Below are 17,194 nucleotides of genomic sequence, written 5' to 3'. Positions count from 1 at the left end.
AGACTCTGTCTCAAAAAAAAAAAAAAAAAAGAAAACATAAAATGCACAGATATGCTTACAACTGCACATGTATACATATGTAACTAACCCGCACATTGTGCACATGTACCCTAAAACTTAAAAGTATAATAAAAACAAAAAACAAAACAAAACAAAAAACCCCCTGCGAAATATATATTTATAGATATGGAAAAGAACTCAGAGTGAGAAAGCATTTTGGTGTTTATAGAAAATGAGATTTTCTTCTGTGAAAATATTTATATAAATACAAATTCTTAAGTTAAAATAAAAAACAAAGATAGAAAAAAAAAAACCAAAAAAACTACCTACCAAGACTTTGGGGAGGCTGTTTCTTAAGCATATATAACCAATCCATTTCAGTGTCACTATGGCACTTGTCAAGACCAACGCTATCAAAAACACAGTAATTATTCCTCCTATTTTGGCAGATTCTGCTGATTCTGTTGATGAAAAATTAAATGACTTTATTTCAAAAAAGGCAATCAACAATTGCAGATGGAAATAAATGTATATTGGTCTGGTGTTACAAGGTGATCAAGAAACCAAAGGTTTGAAAAAACAGTTTTATATTGAGAAATACCAAAGACTGGAGAATGATCTAAGTGTGCATTTTTTAAACAATAAAACAGACTTAGCTTTTAAAAGTAAAATTTCCTTCAGTTTATATTCTATAACTGCACTGTCCAGTGGAGTAGCCACTGGCTGCAGTTGGCTGAATTTAAATGATCAAAATTAAACAGAATTAAGAGCTCGGTCTCTCAGTTACATGAAACACATCTCAAACGTTTGGTAGCTACACTGATTGGCATGCGCTGTGGGCAGGAAGAAGTGGGGAAGGAAAGTTTGCTTGAAAACAACCAACTGGGTCATTCTGAGGCTGGACTTTAGCCACGCCGGGGCCACAAATCAGGCCTCTGCAGAACCTGCCTTGCTCTATTAACAGTTCCCCTTAGTTTCTCATCAAAATTCCTTTTGGAAAATTTCAACTTTTTGACTGACCATAGTTATTTTCCTGAAGCGCGACCGGACTGAAAAATCAGTAGTTGTATCACTAAGGCTCTCTTGCACTTCCAGAAAGGTCTTCATTAGTATTAATCCTGGAACTATAGCCTCAGGCAAAAATAGATAGAGGGGAGAAAAAAGGAAATCAAAATGGATTATGTACTCTAAGTCTTCCAGAAGGTTAAGGAATGAATAGAAAGAAGTTCAGTAAAAAACCTTGCACTGTTAGATAGCACAGGCTTCAAGAAGCCACTCTCACCTCCATCAAGAGAGTGTGAAGGATTGGACTGTCATATCAATGACAGTTCCAGAATCAGATCTAGCCACAGAGGCACGCCTTTAAGGATACAAAATTCTGACATGTATAGCGTTTACATTCTTGAAAGGGGTACTGTAAACCAAAGTGATTTCATTGGTGAAGGAATGGCATAGTACAGAGATTGTGACTCATGTATCCAACTTGCATATAACAGCTACAAAGCACTCTACGTCCAAACCAAATTGTGTAAATTGTAGTTAATATGCTAGGATAATATTCCTCAATTTGGGGTATTCTCATGCGTCTGAGAATACTTTAGGAGAACTCAGAATTTTTGTTTGTTTTCAGCTTGATGATAATCTAAAAAATACAAATCTCACTTGGGGTCATGACAATTATACATGCATGCTATTTTTAAATATTCATATTTGAGAAGAGATGAATCCCATCAATGTTCTGACTCAGAAAGGAGAAGCTGTGATTGAATGTTACTGCTGTTAACTATCTTCTTCATGAAAGATGGGCCAGATCAACCCATCTTGGGAAGGAGAGACCAGGTCGCGTCTTAAAAATTTGGCCTTGGACAAACCTGTCTGTCTCTGGATTCACTGTGGAGATATTTTAAGCAAAAAATAAGAAACCTCACAAGCGGAGGGCCGAACTGAGCAATGGGGTTGGTAATATCTGATCACTATGATCTTTAATGGAAAAGATAAAGAACTTCATGAAAAGATTGGTGATGACTAACATCAGTCTCTTATAGTTCCTCCCGTACTTACCTCTCTGGAACAAGCAAGACCGCCTCTCCCCTGGGTGACTGCAGTAATCAGCCCAGGGGTCACCTGGCTCCCACTTCAAGACATGTGGATGTTCCCTTTACATCCTAAGTCAGATCATGGAGAGCAACCTGCTCACAACCCTCTGAGGGCCCCCATCTCTTGCAACGGCTTCTAAGTTCTACATCATTCAGGCTCCTCCATCCTTTCTGACCCGAACTGTTACTATTCTTCCCTTTTTCAGTTCACTCCTGCCGTGCCGTGCCATGCCAGGCATATCCTGCCTCGGGGACTTGGCACTTGCTGAACCCCGCATATGGAACTCCTTCCCCTGATATGTCTGCGTGACTCACTCCCTTGCCCTGTGTTTGTTTCCCATTGCCACCATAACAAATGATGCAAAGTTAGTGTCATAAAACAATATAAATATATTATATTAATAGTTCTGGAGATCAGAAATCCAAAATGGGTTTCACTGGGATAAAAAATATCAAGATGTTGGCAGGACTGCACTCCTTCTGGAGGCTCTAGGGGAAAACCCATTTCTTTGCCTTTCCCAGCTTCTAGAGGCCACTTGCATTCCTTTGCTCATGGCCCCCTCCTTCGTCCTCACTCTCTGACCTCTGCTGCTGCTGTGAGAGCTCCTTCTCTGCCTCTGAGTCTCCTGCTTCTTTTTTTTTTTTTTGAGACACAATCTCGCTCTGTAGCCCAGGCTGGAGTACAGTGGTACCATCTTGGCTCACTGCAACCTCCACCTCCCGGGTTCAAGTGATTCTCCTGCCTCAGCCTCCCAAGTAACTGGGACTCCAGACACATGCCACCACGCCTGGCTAATTTTTGTATTTTTAGTAGAGATGGGGTTTTACCACGTTGGCTAGGCTGAACTCGAACTCCTGACCTCAGGTGATTCACCTGGCTCGGCCTCCCAAAGTGCTGGAATTACAGGCACAAGCCACTGCGCCCGGCCAATATCTTCAATTTCATCACACCCACAAGCCCCTTCGGCATAGAGGTCAGCCTGTTCACATATCTGGGATTAGGATGTAGACATCTTTGGGGGCCATTATTCTGCTTACCACATCTCCCTTGGGTCTTTACTCAAATGCTACCTTCTCAGAAAGGCCATCTCTGGCCATCTGTTGTGGATGCTGTGGGTGGCCTGCCCACGTCCCCTTTTCCAGTCAGTGCACACCCACTACTGCTGCCGCACGTGTCTGCTGATATATCTCAGAGCTGATCCTTCTCTAAGTGAAAGGTGAGGTCAGCTGGACTTCCTGGGTGGAGTGGGGACTTGGGGAACTTTCTTGTCTTACAAGAGGATTGTAAAACGCACCAATCAGGGACTTTCCTGTCTCACAAGAGGATTGTAAAACGCACCAATCAGCATTCTGTAAAATGCACCAATCAGCAGGATCCTAAAAGTAGCCAATTACGAGGAGGATTGAAAAAAGGGCACTCTGATAGGACAGAAACAACATGGGAAGGGACAATAAGGGAATAAAAGCTGGCCACCTCCAGCCAGCAGCCGCCACCCGCTCAGGTCCCTTTCCAGGGTGTGAAAGCTTTGTCCTTTTGCTCTTCACAATAAACCATGCTACTGCTCACTCTTTGGGTCTGTGCCATCTTTAAGAGCTGTTAACACTCACCACGAAGGTCCACGGCTCCATTCTTGAAGTCAGCGAGACCAGGAACCCACTGGCAGGAACCAACTCCAGACACATAAGGAACTGCCCTTGCCCAGAAGGGGGCTGCCTCATCTGGAGGCCATGCCATAGATCGTCACCAGTAACTGACTGGCTGCTGACTTGAGGATACAGTTCATGCTTTAGAGAAACCCTTGGGATCAGGCTTGGCTGAGAGCCACATGCTTGCTTAATTTCTCTCTCCCTATCCCTACCTGTTCCCTCTTTCCCCTTCTCCTAAGATGCCCCCACCAATAAATCACACTTGAATATGAATTCACATCCCAGGGTCTGCTTCTAGCAAATGCAAATCAAGACACTATCCTATTAAAAATAGCAACCCACTCTCCTCCACCTAACATCCCCCTCACCTCCTTTCCCGCGTAATTTTTTTCCGGGGTACTTACTTAACATACTGTCTATTTTACATGTTGATCTTGTTATTCTGTCTCCTACTGCAATGTAAGCTCCACAAGGTGAGAAGTTTTTAATCTATTTTGTTCACTGCTAAATCCTCAATATCCAGAAAAGAATCTGGCTCATAATAGGCCCCCAATAAACATTTGTCAAATGAATGAATAGAGCTTTTCCTTAGGGCCTTAATATTAATACAAGAGCCAAACAATTAATTTTAGGGCTTGACAAGGGGAAGGTGTTTCTCCAGATCTCTGGGCTAAAATCCCCCCATATCTGTCTGCCCTAGGATTGGATCGCAGTGCTTACTGCTGAGCCTATGTTAACGCTGGTCTCAGGCTATCCTTCCAAGACCCCTCACCATCCAAACCTGTCTGGTTTCTGAGTTTGGCCAGTTAAGGGTAGGTCAGATGGCAAGCACGTAGTGACAGAGGCCACATTATCTGAACCTATTTGCTTCCTGAGTTTCAAACAAGAATTTGACATCAGGTACAGTATTTGGATAATTAAAGAGAGCGGTACTTGACCTGTCTTGGGTAATAATCAAAGAATGAGGGCTGACTTGATGTGCAACATGACGCGTTCACACCAAGTAAAAATGGAATGACCTGAGAGGATGTTGTTACGTGAACATTTCTTAGTAGGTGAAATGGAAAAGAGTCAGGGGAGAAGGTGAGTCATCCAGAATTCATCAGCCTCCAAGGAGCTTGTGCCTTCTCATCAGCAACACGTTCACCTTGGAACTGAGGACTGAGTTTCAATAAACCACCATCTGTCTGCCAGGTCACTAATTTCAGTTTTTATTGTCTATAAGAGTTTCATTTGTATGTGAGATCAATGATATAATAAAATATACATATATATCCAGTCTTTGTCCCTCGTTCCTGGAGCAGAGCTTCAAAAACCTGTGGAATTTCCTGAACGATAGGAGTGTCTTTTGTTAACAAGCCCCCTTTAGGGGCCATATATGAGTTTATGCTTGTGAGGTGACGGGGCAGGGTGTGGATAGCTTCAGGATGAGGGCTGGTCCCTAGAAAAACTAACCACATGATCAGACGGTTGGAACTTCCAGCTCCCCCATTTGACCTCTATCCAAGGAGGGGAGTGGGCTGGAGACTGAGTTCAATCCTGCAGCCAGTAATTTAATCAATCACACATACATAATGAAACCCAATACAAACTGTGAACACCAAGGGTTGGGGAGTCCCCAAATTCATGAACACATGAATGTACAGAGAGGGTGGTACACCCTGACTCCCCAGGGACAGAAGCTCCTGCACTCGGGACCCTTTCAGACCTTGTCCTGTGCACCTCTTCAATGGCTGTCCATCAATTCCTTTATCATAAAATGGTAATCATAAGCATAACACTTTCCTGAGTTCTGTGAGTCATTTTAGCAAATTATAAAACCTAAAGGGAGGTCATGGGAACTCCTGAATTTGTAGCCAAGTCAGATGGAAGTGCAGGTAACCTTGTCACCCAGGACTTGTGGCTGGCATCTCAAGTGGGGGCAGGCAGTTTTGTGAGACTGAGCCTTTAACCTGTGGGGTCTGTGCTAACCTCGGGTAGTGTCAGAAACGAATGGAATCATTGGACAACTAGTTAGTGTCAGATAGCTGGTGTTAGCACAAATATATGCACATTTATTTTGGATTTATATTTTTGAAAGAGCTATAGTCAGAATCTATATGCAGTTTTAGGTTTGCCTGTATTTGTTGACATAAAAATAACTTACGCTAAAGGTGTTTGATATATTTTTTCCTTTAGAACCAGCCTGTGCATCACCTGGTCTTGAAGAACACTAGAGAATCAAATCATACTGCCCTGTAGTGAAGCCAACACACAGCACTGTTATGTGCCAGGCAATGTTCCGTGGCTCACTTCATTCACAAGTGACCATATCACTTTGTCAATGAAAAGAGCCAAAGTCAGTAACATACTTGAAGAGATTCAGTCTGAGCCAAATATGAGTGACCAATGGCCCATGACACAGCCCCACGAGATCCCGAGAACCCTTGGTCAGGGTGCAGCTTGGTTTTATACATTTTAGGGAGACATAAGGCATCAATCAATGCATGTTAAGATGTACACTGGTTCAATCTGGAAAGGTGGGACAACTTGAAGTGGAGGGGCTTCCAGGTCATAGGTAGATTCAAAGATTTTCTGATTAAAAACTTGGAATTAATAAAAGGAAGCATCTGGGTTAAGACAAAGGGTTGTGGAGGCCACGGTTCCTATTACGCAGATGAAGCCTCTGGTAGCAGGCTTCAGAGAGAATAGATTGTAAATGTTTCTTACTGGACTTAAAAAAGTGCCAGACTCTTAGTGAATTCTCTCTTGGATTAGGAAGAAGACCTGGACTGGGAAGGAGGTTCTTTATAGAAAGCAGATTTTCCCTGCAAGAGACAGCTTTGCAGGGCCATTTAAAAATATGTCAAAGAAATGTATTTTGGGGTAAAATACTTTGGTTTCTTTTAGGGCCTGCTATCCATCATGCTGGTATTAGTGCTACAAAGCATCTTTCTGTCAGTCTTAAGGTTTCTGTTTTAATATTAGTGCTGGCCAGCTGTGCCTGAATTCCAAAGGTAGGAAGGTCCAGTGAGGCATGTCTGGACACTCATTCCCATCATGGCCTGAACTAGTGTTTCAGGTTTACTTTACTTTACTCGGCCCTTGGCTAAGAGGAGGGATCCATTCAGTTGGTTGGGGGGCTTAGAATTTTATTTTGGTTTACAACTAAAGTAATTTCTTTATAGATCCTACCTTATTTTTATTCTGGTAAATCAGAACATTAAAGATTCTTCCATTGGTGTCAGAGGCATTTGAGCCAGAGCAACTCCATCTTGAGCTGGGTAAAATGAGGCTGGGACCTATTGGGCTGCATTCCCAGACAGTTAAGGCATTGTAACTTACAGGATGAGATAGGGGGTTGGCACAAGATAACGCTGGTAAAGACCTTGCTGATAAAACAGATTGCAGTAAAGCCGGCCAAAACCCACCAAAACCAAGATGGTCATCCTCATTGCTACACTCTCACCAGCACCATGAGTTTACAAATGCCATGGCAATGTCAGGAAGTCACCCTACATGGTCTAAAAAGGGGATGCATGAATAATCCACCCCTTGTTTAGCATATCATCAAGAAATAATCATAAAAATGGGCAACCAGCAGCCCTCGGGGCTGCTCTGTCTATAGAGTAGTCATTGTTTACTCCTTTAGTTTCCTAATAAACTTGCTTTCACTTTATGGACTCGCCCTGAATTCTTTCTTGCGCAAGATCCAAGAACCCTCTCTTGCGGTATGGATTGGGACCTCTTTCCCCTAACATTGTGGTTGGGACATTTAGAAGGGCTTCTTTGAGGGAGACTTGCATAGCTTCTCACTTTTGGTAAAACAGGTGGAAACTTGGCTACTTCCTGAGAAAACAATCAGCAGGGAGTTCCGAGGCTTGATTGTTCTCACTCCAAAGGGGAAGAAGGTTTGGGATCACACTGTTTACTGTTCTGATGTCTGTGTAACAGAAAGGCGTTCAGCCTTCATCAGTGATTTTCTCGTACACCCTGGCAAGGGTCTCTTTCATCTATGAGCGAGAGCTGATGCCAGATCACATCCATGAACTGCACCCAACCTCGCTGCTTCCACCTTTTCACCCCTTAATGCCACTGTATACCACTGTCTCAAGCAACTCCACCTCTTCTGGCATTTGGCTTCAGCAATGGCCACACAAAGGGCACACAGAGCTGAATTTAATCCTGACTTCCTGAAATAAAAGCGTTTCCATTTCAAGATTTCTGATCTCATCGAGTAGTATCTGATTGTTTTTTGGTACGACAACATAAAAGTGACTCTACCAGATCGTACACACGAACCAACAGAAAACATCTCTGTGAGGTGTTTATTGGAAGAAAGACCTTTAGTGCTCTATGAATTCTTTTCAGATTCTTTTCTTTAAATAGGCTTGCCCTCAGAGTAAAAGCATGAATACTCAAAACATGAATTTAAAAAAATGAACATACCTGATTCCTGGCCAGGTGGAAGAAGGGTGCATTTTAAGGGAGACTTTATTACTGCCTGCTCATCACTGTGCTCAAAATAAACAGATACACAGTAGTTCGTGTTTGGAATTAACTTGTCAATGACATAGGTGAAATTTCCACTCATGTTTCCTCTTATTTCGGGTTTATGCTGTAAACATAAGCAAAAAATCAGTAAGACTCTGCGAATTTCATTTAGAGGCAGGCCTTAATCTCTTTCAGGATTTGTCTTCAAATCTCAAACAGGGTTAGATTTATCACAGGCTTGGTAAGAAAAAGGATTTATAAGTCACCTGGAGCAAGTAATTTATCAGAAAACTACACCTACATGCACTTTAATATACACCCGCACACACACATATTTTATAACCATGACATCTAGTCTAGCGCCTTCATTTTACAAATGAGATAAAAGTCTTCAAAGAGGAATAAAAGTCTCTGTGACGTCATTTTTACAAGATTATCTTCTCTCATGGACAGTATGTGTCTACTTTACACTTGAGAAAGTGCTTTCATAAACATTAACTCTTTTGACTTTCAAAACAGTCTGCAAAATAGGCATTACCTCCACTCAACAGATGAGAAAACTGTACTTCAGTGTGGCTAAGTAACTTCTCCAAGGTCACAGAGCTTGTCTGTGACAAAATTGACTGCTGTCTAGTTTCTCATCTTCTCCCTTTATCAATAGATAGACAGATATAGACAGATACATAGATAGATAGATAGATAGATAGATAGACAGATGGATGGGGTCTCACTCTGTTGCCCAGGCTGGAGTGCAGTGGCATGATCTTGGCTCACTGCAACCTCCACCTCCTGGGTTCAACAGATTCTCTTGCCTCAGTCTCCTGAGTAGCAAGATTACAGGCGCCCGCCACCATGCCTGGCTAATTTTTGTATTTTTAGTAGAGATGGAGTTTCACCATGTTGGCCACGCTGGTCTTGAACTCCTGACCTCAAGTGATCTGCCTGCCTTGGCCTTCCAAAGTGCTGGGATTACAGGCGTGAGCCACCGTGCCCAGCCATCTCCCTTTAAACACCTTGCCTCTTCTTTCCTGTAGCTGCATTTCACTTCAGAATTTAAAAGATGATATGAAGGCTCTTTCATGAATAATAAGTTTTCTATCATGTTTTACAGTTTTTAAAATACATTCTTACTAGCAGTTTAATAAATGAGGATTCCTAGCAGCTCAAATACAGCCTTCAGTAATAATCTTTTTCTGTAAATTTCTGTTTGGGAGGAGGAGTTAGTAAACAAACAAACTTACGACCCAACAAACTAAAAGCTTCCCCTCCACTGGCCAGCACACAATCTCCTTCTCTGTTTGGAAAAATTCCTTGGAAGAATGAGCTGTCTTCACTGTCTCCAATTTTTCTCCTCCCACTCTTTCTTGAATCTACTCCAACCAGCTCTTCGCCTCCGACTCTATTAAAACTACTTTTATCAAGGACACGATGTTGCTAAATCCAACAGTCAGTCCTCTTCAATTGTCCCATTTACAGTACTGGACTCAACAGACCACTTTCACCTTCTGGAACGTTCTTCTCTCAGCTACCAGGACATCACTCTCACCTGCTTCTCTCCCTACCATGCTGGTTGCTCTTTCTCAGTCAATTTTGCTGTTTCTTCCTCATTTGCCAGATCTCCAAATTTTGGAATGTTCCCGGGCTCTGTCACTGGATGTCTTGTCTTCTCTCTGAGTGTCTATTCCCAGGTGATCTCATCTGGTCTTAGGGCATTCAACATGCACCAAGAAGCCAGTGACTCCCAGGCTCTCTCTCTAGCTGGGGGTTCTCCCCTGGACAACAGACTGGCACATCTCAGCTCCTTCCCCACGTCTCCTCCTAGATTCCTTACGGACAACTGGAATTTAACATGTCCCAAACCCTCTAACCCTATCTAACCCTCACCTGCTTCATTCATCATCTTCCATAGTTAATGGGGAAGTTAGTCTTGCTCCACATGCAAAATATATGCAGAATTATGAGCTGGGCATGGTGGCTCATGCCTGTAATCCCAACACATTGGGAGGCTGAGGTGGGTGGATCGCCTGAGGTCAGGAGTTCGACACCAGCCTGCCCAACACAGTGAAACCCTGTCTCTACTAAAATTACAAAAAATTAGCTGGGTGTGTTGGCGGGTGCCTGTAATCCCAGCTACTAGGGAGGCTGAGGCAGGAGAATCGCTTGAACCCGGGAGGCGGAGGTTGCAGTGAGCCAAGATCGTGCCACTGCAGTCCAGCCTGGGCAACAAGAGCAAAACTCCATCTTAAAAACAAACAAACAAAACTCAAAATATATGCAGAATTTGATGGCTTCTCACTACTCACTACCCCTCTACTATCAAGGTCCAAGCCACCACCATCTGTTGCTTAGATTATACTAGTAGCTTATTTTTTTTTCTTGATTTAATTTAAAGGCTAATTTTCTTTATGAAGAAGATGCCTATTAACTACAGTTTTTCCTCTTATAGAGTAGTCAATATCCTAATAAGCATCAGTCTCTTATTTTAGGAATCATAATCTAAAACAGAGTTAGTTGCTTATGGGGTGAACACAAACGAGACATGATTGAAACAGGAGATTTAATGACACTCCACATAGTCCTTAGGCCACATAAACTTATTTTTCCCCCATTTTTGCTCCTTTTCCTAGAGTACTGATTATAATCCATGTTGATATTAAAAGAAAAATGATAATAATCATATAATTTGTCACTGCCTCTTAAGTGACTGCCACCCTGGATTGTGTCTTAGTTGGTCTCCTAACTCGCATCTTTGCCCCTGTGGTCTATTTTTAACAGCCCAGCCAGGATGCCCTGTTAAGCCTTGGGTTCCACAGGCTTCCATCACACTCAGAAGACCCAGACCCACAAACTCCTACCAGGTCCAGCCACATTTACCCTCTGACCTCACCTCCTCTTCATCTCCTGCCTTGTCACTCCAGTTCAGCCACCTCTCTCCGCTGTTGCTGAAACACACCGGGCCCACTCCAGCCTCAGAGCCTTTGAACTTCCTGTGCCCTCTGCCTGAAATGCATCTACCCTGATTATCTCTCAGGCTGGTCTTACTTGCAAGGGTTTTATACTTGGCAAAGGGCTCTACAGACATAAGTTGCTGCTACACCCGTGAGAGCAATTTGTCCATTTCCACTTATTCCAGCATTCGGAGGGATAAGGACAACAAAAATTGAAGATGCAGGGCTGTCTGATACCAGATTACCCTGAGGTTGCTGAGAGTCAGGTCCTTCGCAGAAATTAGGAGAGGACAGAACCTGCCAGATAAGCCACTTCCTTACTGTGTGTGAGGGCCCGAGAGGCAACGACAGATGCTTTTCATGGGTGGCTCAGCTAAACCCTCCTTTCCAAAGAAATCTCTCCAGGGTTCACTGAAATTTGGCTGTACTCTGCATCTCCCTCCCACACCCTCTCTCCTGTGTGTTCCCTGATGTGCGTGTGGCTTATTCTTTTTTTTTTTTTTTTGAGACGGAGTCTTGCTCTGTCACCCAGGCTAGAACACAATGGTGCAATCTCAGCTCGCTGCAACCTCTGCCTCCTAGGTTCAAGCGATTATCCTGCCTCAGCCTCCGGAGTAGCTGGGATTACAGGTGCCTGCCACCACATCCAGCTAATGTTTGTATTTTTAGTAGAGATGGGGTTTCACCATATTGGCCAGGCTGGTCTCAAACTCTTGACCTTAGATGATCTGCCCGCCTCGGCCTCCCAAAGTGCTGGGATTACAGGCGTGAGCCACCACGCCTGGCCGTGGCTTATTCTTTTAAAGAAGACTGTGCCGCAGGTTTAGATCAATAGTGAATGAACCATAGTGACTTCTTCCCTAAGTTGGACCATACTGAAGCCTGACCTTTTAGCTTTAATTGTTCAACTGCAAATTTCCTTTCAAAAGAGACAGTCAAGTGCATTGATTGCCCACTCAGAACTGTTTTGATCCTAACAGGAGAAGCCACTTACCTTCTTAACAATCCCCTCTGACTGTTCTTCAATGACGAGTGATAAATCAAACTGTAATTCTTCCTCAACAATAGATGGAAATTTCACCATCACATTAATGTGGTTGGTAAAACCAACAGTCTCAAACTCTGGTGGTTCAAAAGACACTGTTCAGAAAACAAAAACAGACAGGAATATGTCACAAAGACCATATGTGGCCCACAAAGTCTAAAGTGGTTCTCCTCTGGCCCCGTACAGAAAATCTGCCAAGTCCTGATTTACATCATAATTTTTCATGCTAATGCTATTCCACTAAGTGACTGTATCATGATTTAATTGATTCACTGTTTTGAACATTTAAATTGTCTCTGATTTTTATTAAAGACTTAACGTATCATGGGATATTCTTGGAATTAAATTTTTGCATTTGTCCTTAATAATTTCTTTCTTTCTTTTCTCTTTCTCTCTCTCTCTCTCTCCCCTCCTCCCTCCCCCCTTCTCTCCCCCCGCCCTTTCTTTCTTTCTCTCTTTCTTTTTTAATGTAGACATAGGGTTTCCCCATGTTGCTTGGGCTGGTCTTGAACTCCTGAGCTCAACTGATCCACTGGTCTCAGCCTCCTAAAGTGCTGGGATTACAGGTGTGAGCCACTGTGCCTGGCCTTAATAATTTCTTTGGGACAAATTACTAAAGAATTCTGGATTAGAGTAAGCACATGTTAAGGTTTTTAATACATGCTGTCAATTACTTCAGATGGACCATGCCAAAGCATACTCTTTGTATTCCCTCTAAACCTGGATATTTATGTATTTTTCATATTTATCATTTGAGTCATGAAACATATGTCACTGTTACTTTAATGTGCATTCTTTAACAACCCAAATACCATGAACTATAAATTCTGATTTTCTTTCTTGTCTGTGTGTACACACAAATGTTTGTTTATACACATACGTAAACATGCACACAAATCCAGCAAATGTCGTATCCGAATTGTTTGCCACAGTGGGATTCAGTCATCCTTACCACCTTGCTAAGCACGTATGAGCACGTGCGCACCCGCATAGCCTACAACAGGAAGCTGAGACCAAATGGTTCTCTTGGAAACTCGTTGTAAAGTGGGAAACTGAAAAAGTAACTGAGCTGGGGCTGTTAACACAGTGCGTTAGGGAGCTGACTTGAGTCACAGGGAAAGAAAGAAGGGGTAGACCTGTTCTTGGGGTCTAGTCTTCTCCTCTGAGTTTTGGGTACTAGGTGCATGCACACTTGGTGTTCACACACAAAAGAATATTGGGTTATAATGTGGGGGTGGAGTTGCTGTATTAAGAAAATACTGGGGCCAGGTGTGGTGGCTCATGCTTGTAATCTCAGCACCTTGGGAGGCTGAGGTGGGCGGATCACTTGAGGTCAGGAGTTCGAGACCAGCCTGGCCAACATGGTGAAACATTTCTACTAAAAGTATAAAAAATGAGCCAGGCGTGGTGGTGTGTGCTTGTAATCCCACCTACTCTGGAGGCTGAGGTGGGAGAATCGCTTGAACCTGGAAGGTGGAGGTTGCAGTGAGCCGAGATTGCACCACTGCACTCTAGCCTAGGTGACAGAGTGAGACTCCATCTCGGAAAAAAAAAAAAAAAAAGGAAAATACTGGGCGAGAGATGAGAGAGCTAGATCCAGCCCACCTGAACCTGGTTCCACACTTCCTGTCAGGCTGTGAAACCGAAAAACAGCAGCTCCTACTGCCTTATACAGGCACTGGGCAAATCTGCAAAGTACAAATTATCATTCCACTTTTCAGATTTAAAAAACCAAGGCCCAGAGAAGCAAAGCAGTCCACGGTTACAGAGCTAGGAAGTGGCAGGGCCAAGAGGTGAGCCCAGCCCCAGGTCTAAAATACCTTTGTAGACCTCCTCTATCATGGAATAGCAAATAATAATGATCTTGATGATGGGGACAAAGTGGAGAAACAGAGATAAACTCACTGTCTATGGCCAGCCAGAAATTGTGTGAGCAACTGAACAAGGTTGTGTTCCCGCTGAATCCTTCTAGGATGGTGACATAGGCCTCGTGTGTGCTTCTCCACTCATCTGTGAGGTCACAAAATGATCTTGTGGTATTTGCACAGTTCATAACCATCTTCAAATCTTCTGGTTTACTTTGGAAAGAAAAAAATGGAAAAAGGAAAGTGTTAGCATTGACGTAATGAGAATCTATTTTTGGGCGCCTTACTTCATTGTTTCCTTTAGGGCTCTGCCCAAATATCACTGTATTAAGTGATCTTCCCCAACCATCTTACTGAAAATGGAACATCTTATGCCCTCCCCACCCCTGCACTTTCAATCTCTCTCTCTCTTCTTGATCGTAGCATTTACCCACACCTGTCACATTATACCTTTGTTTACTGATGTCTCCATTTACATAATGTCTGCTCCAGGAGGGCAGGGACTTTGGTTCACAGTTGGACCCCCTGGCATGTAGTAGGTGCTCAGTAAAATTTGGCGGATCAGCCAGGTGCAGTGGCTCACGTCTGTAATCCCAGCACTTTGGGAGGCCAAGGCGGGCGGATAACGAGGTCAGGAGATTGAGACCATCCTGGCTAACACAGTGAAACCCTGTCTCTACTAAAAATACAAAAAATTAGCTGGGTGTGGTGGCGGGCGCCTGTAGTCCCAGATACTTAGGAGGCTGAGGCAGGAGAATGGCGTGAACCCGGGAGGTGGAGCTTGCAGTGAGCCGAGATTGCACAACTACACTCCAGCCTCAGTGACACAGTGAGACTCCGTCTCAAAAAAAAAAAAAAAAATTGCCGGATGAGTAAATGAATGAATGAAATTTGGGCCCTCATGGTGGAGGCCTCGGATCTCCCTCCCTCTATGGGACAATCATGAATGCCTTCCCTGAGACCCCCTCCCTCTCTGGCTAAGACTAGATGATCCAGTCCTAAGTCAGACCTGGGCTATTTCAGGGACAATGCAGATATCTCATCTACCAAGCTTCAGTTAGTTGGATGATACATGTGACCACTCAATGCAGAGAAAAACTTTTTAGCAGGCACTGAAGAGAAACTCACAAGAGGTCTCCCACTGGCTCAGTCAGTAAGCAGTAGCAGCAGCAGCTCTAGGCCAAATAAATAACCAACAAAAGGACACTCCAAGGGGCTGCTGGATCAAAGCAATGACTTCTAAGAGTGATTGGTAGGTGTGGGAAGAAGAAAGACAAACAGGACTCCATCCATTATGTCATGAATCCTTGCAGCAACCCCTCAGCAGAGGCATTAGCTTAGGGGCTGAGGTCCGTGCCAAGTGTCAAGCTGGTTAGTGACCAAACCAGACTTTGGACCCGGGCCTGTCCCAGACTAGGCCAGGCAGCTTTCTGGTGTCCCACCAGAGTAAAGAAAAGTGAACATAAACCATCAATATGGTCAATAGACCTTTAGATTCCTGTCCTCAGATAACAGGACTTTTAAACACTCAGACTGACTGAATTAGAGAAATCATTGCCTAACCCATACACAAGAATTATTATGTATGTGAGGTTCTGACCTGTAGAAATTGGCTTTGATGACACATACAAGCTTTGTCAAAACAGATTTGGATTATTAAAGTATTCAATTGAATTAAAAATGGATGCGTGATAGTGTTTTGTCTTTGGCTTTTTAAGGCTCTGAATAAGAAACACAGAGAGAAGGAGAGGTAGATAGGAAAAGGGAGAGGGAGAGACAGAGAGAGAGAAAAGATCACCTCCTTCTCCCACTCCCCATATAACAGAACAATAATATGTTTACCAAGAGAAAAAGAAATATCAAACCAACCTCATGATTGTATACAGCAACATATAGTGAGTTGGTACAATGGAGTGGTTTTTTAATTCCCATGATAAGATGGACCGGAAATTTCGCAATGATATCTTGAAAGTGCAAGATTCATCTGTGTAATCTAAAGAGAAGAAGAAAAAAAGGCATTGAAATTTGGAACCCACAGTTGTATTCTGGCCACTGTTCAGTCATTTTTTGGGATCTAGAACCCACACCTCTGGCAGATAACCCCTCCAGAGAGCCCTGGTGTCTTGAAAACAGGAAGTCTACAGGACATGGGAAATAAACTGGTAAGTTAATTAACGAGCAACATATTATCAGGGCAGGCAAGCATGGGAAACAGGAACTGTGCACTGTGTAAGCAGAGTCTCGAGACAAGGGCTTCTACAATGCCCTTGGACTGCCTCTCCATGATTCACTGGACCAAAATAACCCAGGCCATCCCAGCCCAAATGGTGCACTTCCTTTCACTCTCCTCTACCCATTCTCCCTCCCCAAGCCGTTCTCTCAACTCAGCTCCCAGCTCCTCCATGAAGTCCTCCTTTAGTAGCTCAGCCCGCTGCAAATTTTCCTTCCTCTGGATTCCCCAGCACTCTTATTCCCTGGATCACAGAGAGCAGGAGAGTATAACATGAGCCCAGACTGGCCCTTTCTAAGCATTTAAACCCCAAAACAATGCTGAAGCAGGCGCTATGAAGAGATTCATTTTACAGACTGTGAAACTGAGTTGAATTATACAATGTCATGTAGGTGGGAAGTGGCAGTGATAAACGAGACATTAAAGCCACACTTGCCAAATTCTGCCTTATATGGTTGAATTTTTAAAGATCACCTAAGTTCCCTGTGGTTAGGACCCAGGCCTTTGTTTCTCAACTGCCAACTCTTCACCCCCAACCAAAGCTTAGCACCAGGTTGGACACATATTTGATGCTTAGTGAAGTTTTGTGGACAGATTTATATACATAGGAAGAAGTTTAGTTAAAAAAAAATTATCGTCCTTTGTCTGGAACCCTCAGGGTGGAAGAATGTAAATTAAACAGCAAATATTTCGGGGCCATTTTTTGTTTGGCACAGTCTGCGCCTCCTCATTCTTCTATTAGTGAGATTATTAAGAGTTTGAATATTCTTTAAAGAAGTTTAAAAATGATCTCTAGTGTTCATTTCTTAGACTAGTTTTGTATCCCTCAAAAAACCAGAGTTAGCTCATTTTAGCTCCTTTTACAGAGAAAGAATCCCAATAAAATATGC

The 17,194-nt window shown here is 43.2% G+C and overlaps 1 protein-coding gene across 4 annotated transcripts in view; it reads right to left on the bottom strand.

Moving 5' to 3' along the window:
- IFNAR2 (interferon alpha and beta receptor subunit 2) overlaps window positions 1-17,194 on the bottom strand; it is a 35,554-nt gene that overhangs the window by 4,607 nt on the left and 13,753 nt on the right. For all 4 annotated transcript variants that reach the window (XM_024239377.3, XM_024239375.3, XM_024239374.3 and 1 more), the window contains exons 4-8: window positions 15,944-16,067; window positions 14,115-14,287; window positions 12,159-12,304; window positions 8,172-8,340; window positions 331-461 (exon numbers count right to left, since the gene is read on the bottom strand). In XM_024239377.3, coding sequence (XP_024095145.2) covers window positions 331-461; window positions 8,172-8,340; window positions 12,159-12,304; window positions 14,115-14,287; window positions 15,944-16,067 — 743 coding nt within the window. The remainder of the gene's footprint in view (window positions 1-330; window positions 462-8,171; window positions 8,341-12,158; window positions 12,305-14,114; window positions 14,288-15,943; window positions 16,068-17,194) is intronic.

The sequence above is a fragment of the Pongo abelii genome, chromosome 22 (genome assembly GCF_028885655.2).
Source record: "Pongo abelii isolate AG06213 chromosome 22, NHGRI_mPonAbe1-v2.0_pri, whole genome shotgun sequence".
Taxonomy (NCBI): domain Eukaryota; kingdom Metazoa; phylum Chordata; class Mammalia; order Primates; family Hominidae; genus Pongo; species Pongo abelii.
Note: the sequence above shows the minus strand (reverse complement) of the source record. Positions and strands in the feature narration are given on the sequence as shown.